The 17,162-nt window shown below is 36.7% G+C and overlaps 1 protein-coding gene across 1 annotated transcript; it reads right to left on the reverse strand.

Moving 5' to 3' along the window:
* Positions 1-218: 218 nt before the first annotated feature.
* Positions 219-15,573, reverse strand: LOC135155072 (zinc finger protein Xfin-like). Its single transcript, XM_064103650.1, has 2 exons — positions 15,475-15,573; positions 219-5,502 (listed from the first exon to the last, which is right to left on the reverse strand). Exon 2 carries the CDS (start codon positions 5,474-5,476, stop codon positions 3,224-3,226), a length of 2,253 nt encoding a protein of 750 aa, XP_063959720.1. The 5' UTR covers positions 5,477-5,502; positions 15,475-15,573; the 3' UTR covers positions 219-3,223.
* Positions 15,574-17,162: the final 1,589 nt, after the last annotated feature.

Consider the following 17,162-nt stretch of genomic DNA (forward strand, 5'->3'; position numbering starts at 1 on the left):
TATATGAACAACATTTAGTTTGATTGTGTTTCGACTACTGTGACTGGTAAAATCTGAAAAATTAGTTTACCTCCCCTCCAATGAAATGAAAAATGTTTCAATTTATAACACACAAATTGAACTAGTAACTCCAATCCAATTATTTACTTTCTTATTCATTTCATTTTTTAATGTTTATTTATATTTTTTTATTATGATTACTTTTTTCTTTTGAAGGGGGTTGGGTAATACAACAAGTGGAATGCCTCTGGCCGTCTCACCTGCATCACGCGATTCAATATAGCAGCAGTGCTGATTTTGAAAACTACTATAACTCGCACAAGATGTTCAGTGATACTTGGTTACTCTTATTTCCACGTTTTATGAACTAGACCAATACACTTAGAGAGATATGATGGCAATTCAACAAATACCCCCAACGTGGCCAAAGTTCTTTGACCTTAAATGACCTTTGACCTTGATCATGTGACCTGAAACTCGCACAGGATGTTCAGTGATACTTGATTACTATTATGTCCAAGTTTTATGAACTAGACCAACACACTTTCAAATTTATGGCTGTAATTCAACAAATACCCCAATTTGGCCAAAGTTCATTGACCCTAAATGACCTTTGACCTTGATCATGTGACCTGAAACTTGCACAGGATGTTCAGTAATACTTGATTACTATTATGTCCAAGTTTCATGAATCAGATCCATAAACCTTCAAAGTTATGATGGTAATTCAACAGATACCCCCAATTCGGCCAAAGTTCATTGACCCTAAATGACCTTTGACCTTGGTCATGTGACGTGAAACTCATGCAGGATGTTCACTGATACTTGATTAACCTTATGTATAAGTTTCATGAACTAGGTCCATATATTTTCTAAGTTATGATGACATTTCAAAAACTTAACCTTAGGTTAAGATTTTGATGTTGATTCCCCCAACATGGTCTAAGTTCATTGACCCTAAATGACCTTTGACCTTGGTCATGTGACATGAAACTCAGGCAGGATGTTCAGTAATACTTGATTAACCTTATGGCCAAGTTTCATGAACTAGGTCCATATACTTTCTAAGTTATGCTGTCATTTCAAAAACTTAACCTCAGGTTAAGATTTGGTGTTGACGCCGCCGTCGCCGTCGCCGCCGCCGTCGCCGTCGGAAAAGCGGCGCCTATAGTCTCACTCTGCTATGCAGGTGAGACAAAAATCAAGTTATAGTTCCTGCGGTGTAAATAATACATTATAAATTGTAATACTCTACCAAGATAATACTAAAAATAAATAGTCTGGACTAAAAAATAAAATTCACCCTACCATACTGTAGTAATTGCTCCTATCTACCTTCATTTTGGCTCGAGTTTTGAGTTGGTACACACTACCAAATCAAGCTTCCTAATAGCCAAGTTAAACCATAGTGAAGGGCTTTGAGCAGTAGTAAGATTGATAAAGTGCTATGTAAATGCAAATTATTATTATTATTGTTCTTATTATTATGATTGACCCGAGTAAGACTGGAGGAGGGTTAGGGTTAGAATTTGGGGGGGCCTTATTTAGTTCATTAGAGCAAACTTTTGATTTTAAGCACAAAGTAGCAAATTCAATTAGTCATGAGATTTAAAAAAAAAGTTGATCTTAATGTTTGTAGATTGTGCCACGGGCAACACGCATCACATCGCGTAGTGGATGGCCGAAAACACAAGCGGGTGAGCTGAATGAGCACCCGAATCTTCTTGGGCATCAAAATAGCTGTCACTTTAGAGTGGACACTACAGGACATGTTTTAAACAAGAACATGGGAATCCTAGACAGAGAAATCAGGTGGTTTGAGAATCCAGGAGGTAGTTTACGGTTTCAGCTTTCAAACGTCTGGGGCGGGATTCTACAAAAAGTTCAAAACCGTTCTCAAACTCCCTCCCAGAGAACCAAGCAACGCTACAGTTCACTGATTTTTTTTTGGCGAAGTCACTTTTGGTTGGTGGGACATCGCAACCATAGAGGATTGTGAGTTTCTTCTAATTGGCAAATCGTCATTTTTTCAGTATAAAATTTGTAACTGACTATGTCTTATACATAATCGTCTCTTTTAGGAAAATCTCACAATGAGAAAAAATCTAGGGGTTTCCTCCTGTGTGCGTGTCCTTAAATAACGTGTATGACAGCTCTGTTTACAAAATCCATTTTCACAGTGAGAGCAACAATAAGGTTTTTTTTTCTGTAGCATGTGTTCTTATATGAGTTGTAAGATCACTCTTTTTAGCAAATACCTTTCCACAATACGATCAAATAAAGGGTTATTCTCCTGTATGTGTTCTTAAATGACAGGTAAGATTGCCCTTTTTAGCAAACCTCTTTCCACAAGGAGGGCAAATATAGGGTTATTCTCCTGCGTGTGTTCTTATATGACAGGAAAGAACGGACTTCTCAGAAATCTCTTCTCACAATGAGTGCAACAATTAGCTCTTTCTCCTGCGTGTGTTCTTATGATGGATAAGATCACCATTTTTAAGCATATCTCTTCTCACTATGAGAGCAAATACAGGGTTTTCTCCTATGTGTGTTCTAACATTTGTAAGAATGGACTTTCAGTAAATATCTTCTCACAATGAGAGCAATGATAAGGTTTTTCTCCCGTGCGTTTCTTATATGACGGGTATGAGTGGACTTGTCAGTAAATCTCTTCTCACAATTAGAGCAAATATAGGGTTTTTCTCCTGTGTGTGTTCTTATATGTCGGGTAAGATCGCCCTTTTGAGAAAATCTCTTCCCACAAAGAGAGCAAATATAGGGTTTTTCCCCTGTATGTGTTCTTATATGATTTGTAAGATAACTCTTTTGAGAACATCCCTTCTCACAATGAGAGCAAATATTGGGTTTTGATCCAGTATGTGTTCTAATATGACAGGTAAGATATGCATTTTTAATTTTTTGTTTACCAAATTCCATTTCACAGCAGGATTTGAATATAGGGGTTTTTATCCAGTGTGTGTTCTAATATGACGGGTAAGATCGCTTTTTTTAGCAAATCCCTTTTGACAGTGGGAGTAAATATACGGTTTTTCTCCAATATGTGTTCTCTAATATGATTTGTAAGAACGGTCTTGTGAGTAAATCTCTTTTCACAATGAGAGCAATGATGAGGTTTTTCTCCTGTGTGTGTTCTTATATGATAGGAAAGATGACTCTTGCTAGAAAATCCTTTCTCACAATAAGAGCATTGATAAGGTTTTTCTCAAGTATGTGTTCTAATATGATTTGTAAGATTGACCTTGGTAGAAAATCTCTTCTCACAATGAGAGCAACGATAAGGTTTTTCTCCTGTGTGCGTTCTTATGTGACAACTAAGATTACTCTTTTGAGAAAATCCTTTCCCACAAAGAGAGCAACTATAGGGTTTTTCTCCAGTATGTGTTCTAATATGATTTGTAAGAGCGGTCTTGTGATTAAATCTCTTTTCACAATGAGAGCAATGATGAGGTTTTTCTCCAGTATGTTTTCTTATATGACTTCTAAGAGTGGACTTGTCAGCAAACCTCTTCTCACAAAGAGAGCAAATATAGGGTTTTTCTCCTGTGTGTGTTCGTATATGATGGGTAAGATCAATCTTTTTAACAAATCCCTTCTTACAATGAGTGCAAATATAGGGTTTTTCCCCTGTGTGTGTTCTTATATGATATGTAAGACTGACCTTGTTAGAAAATCTCTTGTCACAATGAGAGCAACGATAAGGTTTTTCTCCTGTGTGTGTTCTTATATGACGGGTAAGATGACTCTTTTTAGAAAATCTCTGACCACAATGAGAGCAAATATAGCGTTTTTCTCCTGTGTGTGTTCTTATATGACAGATAAGGTAACTTTCTTGAGAAAATCTCTGACCACAACGAGAGCAAATATAGGGTTTTTCTCCAGTGTGTGTTCTGATATGATTTGTAAGATAGGTCTTGGTAGAAAATCTCTTCTCACAATGAGAGCAATGATAAGGTTTTTCTCCTGTGTGTGTTCTTATATGACAGGTAAGATCGCTCTTTTTAGAAAATCCTCTATCACAATGAGAGCAAATATAGGGTTTTTCTCCAGTGTGTGTTCTCATATGACTTGTAAGATTTGACTTGGTAGAAAATCTCTTGTCACAATGAGAGCAATGATAAGGTTTGTCTCCGGTGTGTGTTCTTATATGATTTGTAAAAATGGACTTGTAAGAAAATCTCTTCTCACAATGAGGGCAAATATATGGTTTTTCTGCAGTGTGTGTTCTTATATGATAGGTGAGATCTCTCTTTTTAGAAAATCCTCTCTCACAATGAGAGCAAATATAGGGTTTTTCTCCAGTGTGTGTTCTGATATGATTTGTAAGAATGGACTTGTAAGAAAATCCTTTCTCACAATGAGTGCAAATATATGGTTTTTCTCCTGTGTGTGTTCTAATATGACGGGTAAGATCGCTTTTTTTTGCAAATCCCTTTTCACAGTGGGAGCAAATATACGGTTTTTCTCCAGTATGTGTTCTAATATGATTTGTAAGAACGGTCTTGTGAGTAAATCTCTTTTCACAATGAGAGCAATGAAAAAGTTTTTCTCCAGAGTGTGTTTTTATATGATAGGAAAGATGACTCTTGCTAGAAAATTCTTTCTCACAATAAGAGCATTGATAAGGTTTTTCTCCAGTATGTGTTCTAATATGATTTGTAAGAGCGGTCTTGTGATTAAATCTCTTTTCACAATGAGAGCAATGATGAGGTTTTTCTCCAGTATGTTTTCTTATATGACTTCTAAGAGTGGACTTGTCAGTAAATCTTTTCTCACAATGAGAGCATTGATAAGGTTTTTCTCCTGTGTGTGTTCTTATATGACAAGAAAGATTACTCTTTTGAGAAAATCCTTTCCCACAATGAGAGCAAATATAGGGTTTTTCTCCAGTATGTGTTCTAATATGAGAGGTAAGTCTTACCTTTGTAGCAAACCTCTTCTCACAATGAGAGCAAATATAGGGTTTTTCTCCTGTGTGTGTTCGTACATGCTGGGTAAGATCAATCTTTTTAACAAATCCCTCCTCACAATGAGAGCAACGATAAGGTTTTTCACCTGTGTGTGTTCTTATATGACAGATAAGATAACTCTCTTGAGAAAATCTCTTACCACAATGAGAGCAAATATAGGGTTTTTCTCCTGTATGAGTTCTAATATGATTTGTAAGATCGCTCTTTTGAGAAAATCCCTTGTCACAATGAGAACTATAAGATTCTTCTCCAGTGTGTGTGCTCATATGGGTTATAAGATAATCCCTACATTCAAATTTCTTATGGCAATGGGGGCACTTGAAGCATCTGTCTCCAACCTCTGTCAAAATATGACTAGCAAACTCAACTTCCCTAGAGTGTGTTTTATGATGTAGAACTAAAGAATTCTCATCTGGAAACGTCTTATTGCATTGTAAACACTGATGGGACTCATCTTCACTGCATTCCGTTATTGATGATTGTCTCATGTCCACTCCATCCAAAAGATCTTTATCTGGAAGATAAAAAATCATCTTGTTCAAATCGTAAACACATTAAGACCAAAGTAAAACAGCTCTCATCTAAAGAATTTTTTTTTCTCCAATTTGTTGATGGTGTGTTATCATGTCAACACTAAGACACAATGCATCTATCCTTTAAAGGACCTTTGAAAGATTGGCAAAAATTGGCAAGGTCTTAGAGCAGTCTTCAAGATAACTGAAATATGTCATTTTCTGTGGAATGGCTCAGAAAGACCCCTCAAAGAATTCTGAAAGACTGATGGATATTTCTTGTCTTTTTGGTCTTTGACTAGTCCTATAGAGATCTTTGAACAGTCTTTAACCATAAATAGACTGGGCTATTTCGACGCCTAAGAAGACTGGGGGGGGGGGGGGGGTAGTCTGCAGGCACAGACCCTGATTGGAATTTTGATCAACAAGTGTGCCTCCATGCAAAGACTAGCACAAACAAAACTTGCTATACCAATACATAGCGAGAGAGCCTTCAGTACACAAGGCATGAGTAGGCTGCACATTCAGACCCTTATCTCGAGTGAAAGGTTTGCCCAGCCGCACAGTGGGCCAGAATGAGTTGAAAGTGCGCCAAAATTATATTCCGTGTTATATTTTTACTTTAACATGTTTATTAAGGGTAATTTTGGGCGTAGAATCGACTGAACATAATTTAAAGCCAATATTACGTCACTTTGATACCAAATTTTGATTGGCTACTTAAAATCTATCTGCGAAAAGACAAATTACGCTAAACAATGTGTTACTTTAAGATTGACCAGAGTGAACGGTGGTTTATGCTTCTCATATGCCTAAAAAGTGCGTAAGAGATTCTGAAAATAATTTGATGGCATCAAAATGATCATTAGATAAAAAAATACTTAAAAATCTGAAAAATATTAACCGTGCTCAGGGTGCTACATAACTTTTTTGAAGCACTTGCCCGATCGGGCAAGTGAATTCCTAAATAGTTGGAAAATACTTGCCCGAAAATATATTTCACTTGCCCGAAAAAAATATTTCAAAATGTTTTACTGCTTCAAAAGAAAGGTTTTAAATACCATTGCTTTTTTCTCTCATTTCAACATGAACTGGCCTGCGTACCTTGTATTTGTAATATTTGGGGTTTTTTTCAAAATGATTTTATCTTGCCTGCCATGACTGAAATTAGTGTCAATATGCCATTTTATTACTTTCCTCTATCCTATTTTTTCATGTACTTTTGTATATGACCAAGGCACAAAGTAAAAAAGGGAATCACTGAAAATAACTAAAGAAGGAAGAAAGAAGAAAGAACGAAAGAAAGAATGAAAGAAAGGAAGAAAGAAAAAGAGAGAGAAAAAGAAGAAAATGACAAAGGAAGAAAAAAGGAAAGGACGGGAGGGTGAACAAATGGGTGAAAGAAAGAATGAAGGAGAGAGAAAAAAGGAAAGAAAGGGGAATGAAGAAGAAAGAAGGAAAAGTGAAGTAAAGAAAATGAAAGAAACAAGAAAAAATGAAAAGAAAGAATAAAATGAGGATGAAAGAAAGAATAAAGGAAAGAAAAAATCCTTTATTCTTTTAGATAAAGAAAAAAACAAGAAAGGAAAACAAATCCTTTATTATTTTAGATATAGAAAAAAACAAGAAAGGAAAGAAAAAATCCCTTATCCTTTTATACTGTACAAAAAACAAGAAAGGAAAAGAAATGGAAGATTACTTAATGTGTGAAAAAAGAAAAAAAAAGTTAAGAAAAAAAAGGAGGATGAAAGAATGAAGAAAAAAGGTTTCCTTCATTCCTTGGAAGAAAGAATTAAAAAAAACATGAAGGGAGGAAGGAAATAGAATTGAAGGAAAGAAATAAGAAGGGAAAAGAAAGAAGGAAAGAAGAAAATAAAGAATGAAATAAAGGAAAGAATGAAGGGAAGAGAGAAGGGGGAAAAAGAAAGAAAATACTGGAAGAAAAATTAGAAGGAAAGAGAGAACAAAAATAAAAAGGAAAGAAAGGATGAAGGAAATTAAAAAGAAGGAAATAAAAAAAGGAGAGTAAGAAAAAGAAGGATGAAAACAAAATCAAAACAGACGCAGATAATTTTTGCGTGAACTTTTTGGACTCAAATCCTGGTAGTAAATCAGTCGAAGAGAATTGGTGCAACTTTAGAGACAAAATGCACGACCTTGTCAACCAACACGTACCGTCAAAAACAGTGTCAGGAAAACCAAGAGTACCCTGGCTAACCCCCAAACTCCAGAAACTTTGCCGCAAGAAGGAGAGGTACTATTCAAAGGCAAAGCAACTCGGAGGACAAGATAGATGGGACAAATACAAACAAATAAAAAGAGTAGTCAATAAAGAACTTAGAAAAGCCCAACGGACATTCATAGCAACTCTTTCAGAAGCCGGTAATAAACAGTTCTGGAAATATATCAAAACCAGGCGAAAGGACAACGTAGGGATCCAGAGCCTTAAGAAGGGAAACGACATCATTACTGATGACAAAGGGAAAGCAGACGCACTGGCCGAACAGTTCCAGAGCGTCTTCTCCAGGGACGAAACCCAAATCCCCAACCTTCCAACAAGAAACATCCCTGATATGCCAGATATCAACATCACAGTTAGTGGCATCCTCAAGCTATTGAACAAGTTAGATGTCTCAAAGGCCGCAGGACCAGATAGCATACCAAACCGTATTCTTAAACTTACAGCTGAAGAAATAGCCCCCGTCCTTCAATTCATATTTAAACAGTCATACGACCAAGGGATCCTTCCCGAGGATTGGCGTAAAGCGAACATCGCTGCTATCTACAAGAAGGGTCCTAAAAATGATCCAGCTAATTATCGCCCTATATCCTTGACCAGTGTATGCTGCAAACTTATGGAACATATAGTAGACAGCCATCTAATGACACACCTTACTTCAAACTCAATCCTTTCTGACTACCAGCATGCCTTCAGACGGGGTAGATCATGTGACACACAATTAGTTGCCACAATCCATGATCTTGCTACTCATCACAACAACAAGGAGACATGTGACATCGCAATACTCGACTTTAGTAAAGCATTCGATGTCGTCCCCCACAAGAAATTGTTGCAGAAACTTCAATTGTATGGCATCCGTAGCAAGACCCTTGAGTGGATAAGATCCTTCCTGACCCAGAGATATCAAAGAACAGTAGTGAATGGTAAAACATCAAAGTGGTTACCAGTCCTAAGCGGTATTCCGCAGGGAACAGTCCTCGGGCCCCACCTCTTCATCTTATATATAAACGACCTCTCAGAAGCAGTTCACAGCACGGCAAGACTGTTCGCAGATGACTGCATACTCTACCGAGCAATATCCAACCCCTCTGATGAAGAATCACTACAAAAAGACTTGGATAATTTGGTCACATGGGGAAACACATGGGGGATGAAATTCAACGCTTCCAAATGCACTGTCATGAGGATCTCCAGAAAGCGAGTACCAGGACATACCAATTACTTACTCCTTGGTCAACAACTTCAGGAAGTAAATAGCCATCAATACCTAGGAATACATATAGAAAACAGCCTAAAATGGGATAAGCAGTCACAACAGGCAACCGCCAAAGGTACGAGGGCGTTAAACTTCATCAGAAGGAACTTCTATCACTGCTCTAAAACAGTGAAGGAACGTTTATACCATTCACTTGTTAGACCCCACCTAGAATACGCTTCGATAGCATGGCACCCAGGCACAGTCAAGAACACCAAATTGCTGGAAATGGTTCAGAGACGAGCCGCCCGGTTCGTCACAGGAAACTACACACGGGGATCCAGTGTTACTAACATAATGACAACACTTGGCTGGATGTCTCTCGAAGAAAGGAGGCGAAATCACCGAATCATCAACTTATATAAGATCATCCATGGAGAAACTCAACTTGACTTAAATAAATATGCCACAAGAAAAATAACAAGACTAAGAAGATCCCATGATGAACTGTATGACGTCACTTCAAAGTTCATCACAACTACTCAACTGGCTAATTCCTTCTTCCCTGAAGCAATCTCCCACTGGAATAACCTCACAGCTGATATGGTATCCTCCAAAAGCACTGACATACTTAAAGCAAAACTAAACATGCAAAACCTGCAACAAAACAAAACAGAGTAATAATACTCCCACTCTCGTCAGCCCTGAGTTACCCTTCCTGGTGGAGGACTTCAGGGATTGAAACTACAAGGTACAAGGAAAGAAAAACCAATGAGGGGCATTAGAACAAAAGAATGAAGAAAACAAATGGACACAGACTTAAAGAAAGGAAGGAAAGCTAGGAAATTATAGGAAATAAAGATAGATGGAATAAAAAAGGAGTTCAGGAAGGATAGAAGAAAGAAGAAATGGAAAGAAAAAAAATCAGAGAAAAATCAGGAAGGAAAGAATAAGGGAAAAGAAAATTAAAAAAAATGAAGCGAAGAGAGAATGGAAGAAACATAAGAATGGAAGAAGGAATGACAGAAAGAAAGAACAAAAAGAGGGAGGGAGCAAAGAATATTTTCAGGAAAGAAAGAAGAAAGGAAATAAAGAAGGAAATTAAGAAAAGGAAAGAAAGAAAAATGAACAGAGAGAGAGAGAGAAAGGATCAGGAAAAAAAGCTAGGAAAGAGTGAAAATGAAGAAAGATGGAACAAAAAAGGCCAGCAGGAAGGTTTGAAGAAAGGATAGAAAAGAAAAAGGACAGAAAGGAAGTAAAGAGGAAGAAAGTTCAGATCAAACAAAAAAATCCAATCATCTATTTAACAAATATCTTACTGATATTTGGTTTTTTTTTCAATATATCTTAAAAATTGTTAGAAAATTAAATGTTTTAGAATAAATAATAATATTTCAAAGCAAGGCAATGTCCAGGCCTGCAATGTCAAACTAAAAAAATTAGATGAATCATCAAGGCATCACACACACGCAGCTACAAGTTTGCACTAATCACAAGACTTAAAATGAAAGCTAAAACAACTAGTTATGAAAACTCGATTACTTGCTCCTCCGATCACATCACCAAATCAGTAATCTGAAAATCCATATATCTAATTATTTAAAAAATCCTGCCGATTTGTAATTATTTTGGTGGAAAAACTATTTTTCATGTGAGATTGTTCACTCTGATTGATCGGGGATGTACAGGTCCGGAGTGCAGGTGTGTACGGCCTGCCTTCATGCCTGCCACACACAGGAGGAAGGCCTGGCCACGTGCACCAGCTAGTACATGTTTCTATGCTGACTTTGTGTGTGTGTGTCTTTGTGTGTAGATCTAAGAATAAAGCGCAAATCAGCTTGCAATATGAATTGAGGGAAGTTGTTAACTTTGTTTTTTCTCTATCTTTTCTGTATTTTTTCTTGTGAAATATGGGAAAACTTTGTAAAATTTCATTTCACAGTGAGAATTTTGCTTGCCCGATTCGGGCAAGCAGTTTTTGTTTTTACTTCAAAACACTTGTCCGACTCTAACTTTTACTTGCCCCGGGCAATCGGGCAAGCGCTTATGTCGCACCCTGCCGGTGCTTTATCAAGCGGCGTAGACTTGGGTAAAACGCAGAGTATATAACACCACGAATGAATTACTATGAGGAGGGTTTTGGGCTGAACTTATTCTACAAGTAACTTTTATCTCTGGAAGAGGGGCGGGTAGCCCTAATATGCGTTATCAACCTTTATTTTGAAGCCTGGAATTCATGTAATTTTCAAGGAATGGAAGGGGAATCGTCCTCGCCGTGCAAAAATGAACGGAAATGTATACACCCCACACGGTGCGCAGCGATGACTGCGCGGTATGAAAATGACCGTTTTTTAACAGGTTTTGGGGGTGTTGTGTCAAGTAAAATCGGCTGTAACATGAAAACGGGCAAAAACGGGCAGCTAAATTTGGTATCATCTTAAAGCTTAAACATCTAGCAAAATGATGATGATAGAATTTAAACGGAAATCCACGGAAATCTAAACTTTTCTAATGTAAATTAAAAAAAAACATGGATTATAAGCCTATTACAAGGAATAATTATCCTATAAACCTTCTGAAATGTGTCTTTTATCTAATTTAAACCCTTTCACACGAAAAAAGAATATATCAGGATTATGTGGGTGCCATTTCAGATTCCTACATGAAAAACCTCCTGTGAAATGGCTTGTTTTTCAACTAAGTAGTCATATACGCGGCATTTCGCAAAATGTCACATTTTAAGATTTGAGGTAGGAAATTAACAACCTTTATGCAAATTCCCGAATGAAATATTTTGCTGAAGTATTCTTCAAAGTGTTGTCTTTCAGCTAGGCATGACAAAAATTAAAAATCTGAAATTGTCCAAAAAGACTTTTGGCGCACTTTTGCGTCGCCCCGGCCCACTGTGATCCGTCGACCGGGCGATTGCGACGAAAATTGGTATTTAGCCAAAATTGTGTATTTAGCCAAAATTCATAAAATGTATCATTATTTCTACTTTTACTGATTAAACTTAATACATTTTGCTTTGTTTATGATCAGAATTAAGTCGGGAACGATTTCCATTGAAAAAAACAATAAAAAGCAAAAAGTAAAAAACAAACAAATACATAAGAAATTCATAAAACATTAAAATACATGAGAAATTTTATTTCCAATCCGAAGTTTTTAGGTGGTCTGTCTATGACAGATCACCTATTGATTTCGCTAGAATTTTCTTTCTTTATTCTTTATTAGGTGGTCTGTCAACGACAGATCACCTATTGATTTCGCCAGAATTTTCTTTCTTTATTCTTTATTTATTTTTATTTCTTCCGTACACTTTTTTGTACACACGTTCACTCGAAATCGACATGGTCAATTTCCTTCAAATTTCTGTCAGTCATCAAGCCCTATGATTTCAAGTTAAATCAACTTTTTCAAGGTCATTAGGTCATTGTGACGTAATCCAGGCGCCATTTTGTAAAAATCAGGTCATTATCATATCTCGATAACGAGTCATCAAAAATCAACTATATTTGGTATACATCAACTTCAGGTCAACGGTCAACTAAAAATGTCATCAAATTCCGCGCGCGCACCTCGACGCGCACGTACGCGCGCATTAAAATTTTAAAATGCTCAAATTCGTTCCAAATTAATTTTGAAAGTCAAAAAGGGGGCCTAAGCTTTCGATCCTAGCAGAATCTTCGTCGGAGGCAAAATGACAAACATATAAAGTGGAACAACCATAATATAGACCACAAACAAGCTACAGCAACACTAGAAACAAGGAGACAAAAGGGGCATTAGTGAGTAGAGAAGACCAATCAGGTTAGTGAAGGGGATGAAAGAAAAGGAGTAGGCAGACACAAAGGGAAGTTAGTGTGAGTAAGGCCAGTAAAAGACCTCAAGCCAAGAGGGATTAAAATAATGAGGCAGGCAACATCAAACAGGATCTGGAACAAAACAGTGATAATGGGATGAAAAACAAAAGAATTAGTGAGAGGTGGGTCAAACAGGTTACAAAGAAAGGCTTAATAAACTGGTGCATAAGAGTGGGGGAAAAAGAAGAAGAATGGGGAACAACTGATAATGTGCAAAAGACATATAAGTATATATGATAAAGCATTAAACAAACTAAGAGAAGAAGGTAAGTGTAAATATGTATCTATAAGTGATATGTATATAAATATATCCAAAAAAGAAATGTATATGAAAAAATAAATAAATACACATATGGTGTAACTGATATTGTAATCCGCTAGGTGTGACGGGAAAAAAACATAAGACTATATAGTAGGAAAAAAAAAAAAAAAAAAAAAAAAAAAAAAAAAAAAAACTACTATATAGTCTTATGTTTTTTTCCCGTCACACCTAGCGGATTACAATATCAGTTACACCATATGTGTATTTATTTATTTTTTCATATACATTTCTTTTTTGGATATATTTATATACATATCACTTATAGATACATATTTACACTTACCTTCTTCTCTTAGTTTGTTTAATGCTTTATCATATATACTTATTTGTCTTTTGCACATTATCAGTTGTTCCCCATTCTTCTTTTTTCCCCCACTCTTATGCACCAGTTTATTAAGCCTTTCTTTGTAACCTGTTTGACCCACCTCTCACTAATTCTTTTGTTTTTCATCCCATTATCACTGTCTTGTTCCAGATCCTGTTTGATGTTGCCTGCCTCATTATTTTAATCCCTCTTGGCTTGAGGTCTTTTACTGGCCTTACTCACACTAACTTCCCTTTGTGTCTGCCTACTCCTTTTCTTTCATCCCCTTCACTAACCTGATTGGTCTTCTCTACTCACTAATGCCCCTTTTGTCTCCTTGTTTCTAGTGTTGCTGTAGCTTGTTTGTGGTCTATATTATGGTTGTTCCACTTTATATGTTTGTCATTTTGCCTCCGACGAAGATTCTGCTAGGATCGAAAGCTTAGGCCCCCTTTTTGACTTTCTAATTTACTCCATTGGCTCTCTTTTATTAGATAAGCAGTTTTTCAGCAGCTTCTTTTTGCCAAATTAATTTTCCATACGTTTCAAGCCATTTTAAGCATTTTGCAAAAAAACGCGCGCACGCACATGCGCGCGCGTTTTCGCGCGTAATTGCATCTTCCAACATAGAATCGCCAATTTTTTTTATATCAATGCACCGATAATATAATTCTGAACAATTTGATACCTTGATGAACCTTATAATAACGAAATTATCACCCGTTAAACTTTGCAGCACGTGTGCGCGCGAGCTCTCACTACAGGCCATATATGGGCAAAAACATGTCTATTGAAAATTTACTGTAGCTCTTTAAAAAGTCCGTTGACCCCAATTTTTTTTTCATATATCGATAGAGTATGAGTTGTAGATTTGATTTCATGTCACCATTGTCCCTCAATTTGATCATGACGTCATCAAAATTTGGCCTAAACTGAAAATTTCATTTTTTCAAAAGCCCTATGATTTCAAGTAAAATCAACTTTTTCAAGGTCATCAGGTCATCGTGACGTCATCCAGGCGCCATTTTGTGAAATCACATTATCAATCATATCTCCATTATCAATTATCAAAAATCAATCAAATTCATATCACATTAACTTCAGGTCATGGGTCAACAGGTCATGTCATCAAAGGTCACCTGGAGGTCACGACGCGCGCGTTAAAATTTTATATTGCTCAAGATCACTTTTTGACCAAAGTAAAGTACGTTTCAGGTCATTTTAAGCATTTCAAAAATTTGCGCTCGCACACGTATGCGCGCGCGTTTCCGCGCGTAACGCCTCCAACGCAACGCAGAAACACGTTTTTCTTATATCATTGCATTGATAATATAATTATGAGCAATTTGATACCTTGATCAACCTTCTACGACCATTAATAACGAAATTAACACCCGTTGAAGTTTGCTGCACGTGTGCGCGCGAGCTCTCACTATAGGCCATATATGGGCAAAAACATGCCTATTGAAAATTCACTGTAGCTCTTTAAATAGTCCGTTGACCCCCATTTTTTTTTCATATGTCGATAGAATATGAGTTGTAGATTTGATTTCATGTCACCATTGTCCCTCAATTTGATCATGACGTCATCAAAATTGCGCCTAAACTGAAAATTTCATTTTTTCAAAAATGACGTCATCAAATTTATGCAAATTTGATCATAACTCCGTGAATATTGATCATTTTTCGCCCAGATTTCGATATGTTGTAGTTTAGAATGTATTCTTTCTCGTCAGTTAATCATGAATTTTCATTTTGAAAAACGCATCATGGTGTAAAATTGCGATGAAAAGAGGCATGTCATTTTTCCTCATTTTACGTGTAATCTCTATGGGACATGACTTTTTCTCAAAACTAGATTCTACATTCCTCTATTTCGTGAGCTATATCTCCATTTTTTCTTGTTAGTTATCCCTGAGCTTTTGGTATGATGTAGCTGAGATTCTAAGCTTTCGGAAGTGTGCCCTCCATTTTTCGATCAGATGCCAGGATCATGCCCGTTTTTTGCTTGCAAAATTGGATTTGTAATTCTCAAATTTGCTTACGTGTAATCTCTATGGGAACGTGTAATCTCTATGGGGAATATCGTGGCTCAATGGATAACGCACTTGACTTGAGTTCTCGGGGGCGCAGGTTCGAGTCCTGGGGGTGAACAAGATGATTTTTTTTTCATTTTTTTTTTCTTTTTACCACCTCGTACATGATCCTTTATAATTAAAAGGTATGAAAGTTAAAATTTTGGCAAGATTAAACAGATTATAATTACTTTTTTCATATCACATGTATTTTCATAATATCAAAGAGACCCTTTTCACAGTGCTTTATCATCTCCCGTCTTTCACAAGTATTCCATCCATAATGAACATTCCGTTGTCATCATGAAGATCATATTGATCTGCTTGAACATGGTAATAGTGATCATGATGGCGAGAATAAGGACAGACTACCTAATTCGTCCGCATGACGAATTAAAATCTAGTTTTTTAATTGCGATTGTTAGGAATTCTACAAAGAATATTTTTACCAAATATTAGCATTCTAGGAGCTTTATTTAGTGAATTAGAGCAAAAAGTATGATTTATGCATAAATTAGCATAATCAATTCATATAAAATAAAATCTCATTATTTTGGAAAATTTTACCATACAGCCTTGTAGATTACATCGCACACTACAAGCGTGCAAATTTTTGCGTCACTCGCGCGATCAGCTGCTGAGATCTTAAAGGGGGGAGGGGGGGGGGGGCATAATAGCCCCCCCCCCCCCCCCCGGGAATGACAAGAATCAAAATACCCCGAGAGATTTAGGGTTAAAAAGATAAAATTGATTTTAAGCAGTAAAAGGAAAAATAATGATACATTTATGAATTTTGGCTAAAAACAATATTTGCATTGGATTTGTACACAAATTCCAGTTTTTGAGTAATTTTTGGTCTGCATGCACTTACAAAACATTGCGTAATTTCGGAACCGGGGGTCACAATTTTGGTCTCGAAAGTTGCGTGAGACTTGAAAGTAAAAAGTCAGCGAGCAACGCGGTGGATTTATCGCCAAAAATGTCGAGGGGGGGGGGGGGGCTGAATCAGCCAATCTTTTTAGGGTTAAGAGATCTTTTATGCAACAAGTGATCTTTCAGAATTCTTTCCATGGACACTCCTTGGTCTTTCAATGATCTTTCATATTGATCTCTCACAAGCCCTACAGTGATCTCTGCAAAAATCTTGAGAGGGGTCACTCCATCTGGATTCACCCAGTGGTTGCACCCGACCGTCCCAGATTTCGTTGTAATTTGGTACACATAAAATTCACCATGGCCCACGTACAAAACCAAAAAAATAAGTCCAATTGGACCGTTGGTTCTCGCGCTACGGCCCGCCCTTTTCTCCTTGTTTTGACAAAAATGGATGTGACCTTCAACTTTCAATGGCCACTGCGTCGTAACGCGTTGACCAATTTTCATGAAACTGGTTCCATTTATTAGGAAATTCAGAGATGAATCCAAAACATGCATCAAATAATGTATTGGAGTGATTTATAAGGTTGTGACCTTTGACCTTTACTTTGACCTTGAGTTTGACCCCTGGACAAATTATTTTTTAACTTGATTTTCATGTATGTTAATTATTTGTATGATATTGACAAAATATGTTAAAACCAATGATGATTTTTAATTCTTCACCTTTTAAAACTCTTCCAAAGATACCATGAAATTTCACTCTAGTCCCACATACTAAT

Source organism: Lytechinus pictus, chromosome 8 (assembly GCF_037042905.1).
Source record: "Lytechinus pictus isolate F3 Inbred chromosome 8, Lp3.0, whole genome shotgun sequence".
Lineage (NCBI taxonomy): Eukaryota > Metazoa > Echinodermata > Echinoidea > Temnopleuroida > Toxopneustidae > Lytechinus > Lytechinus pictus.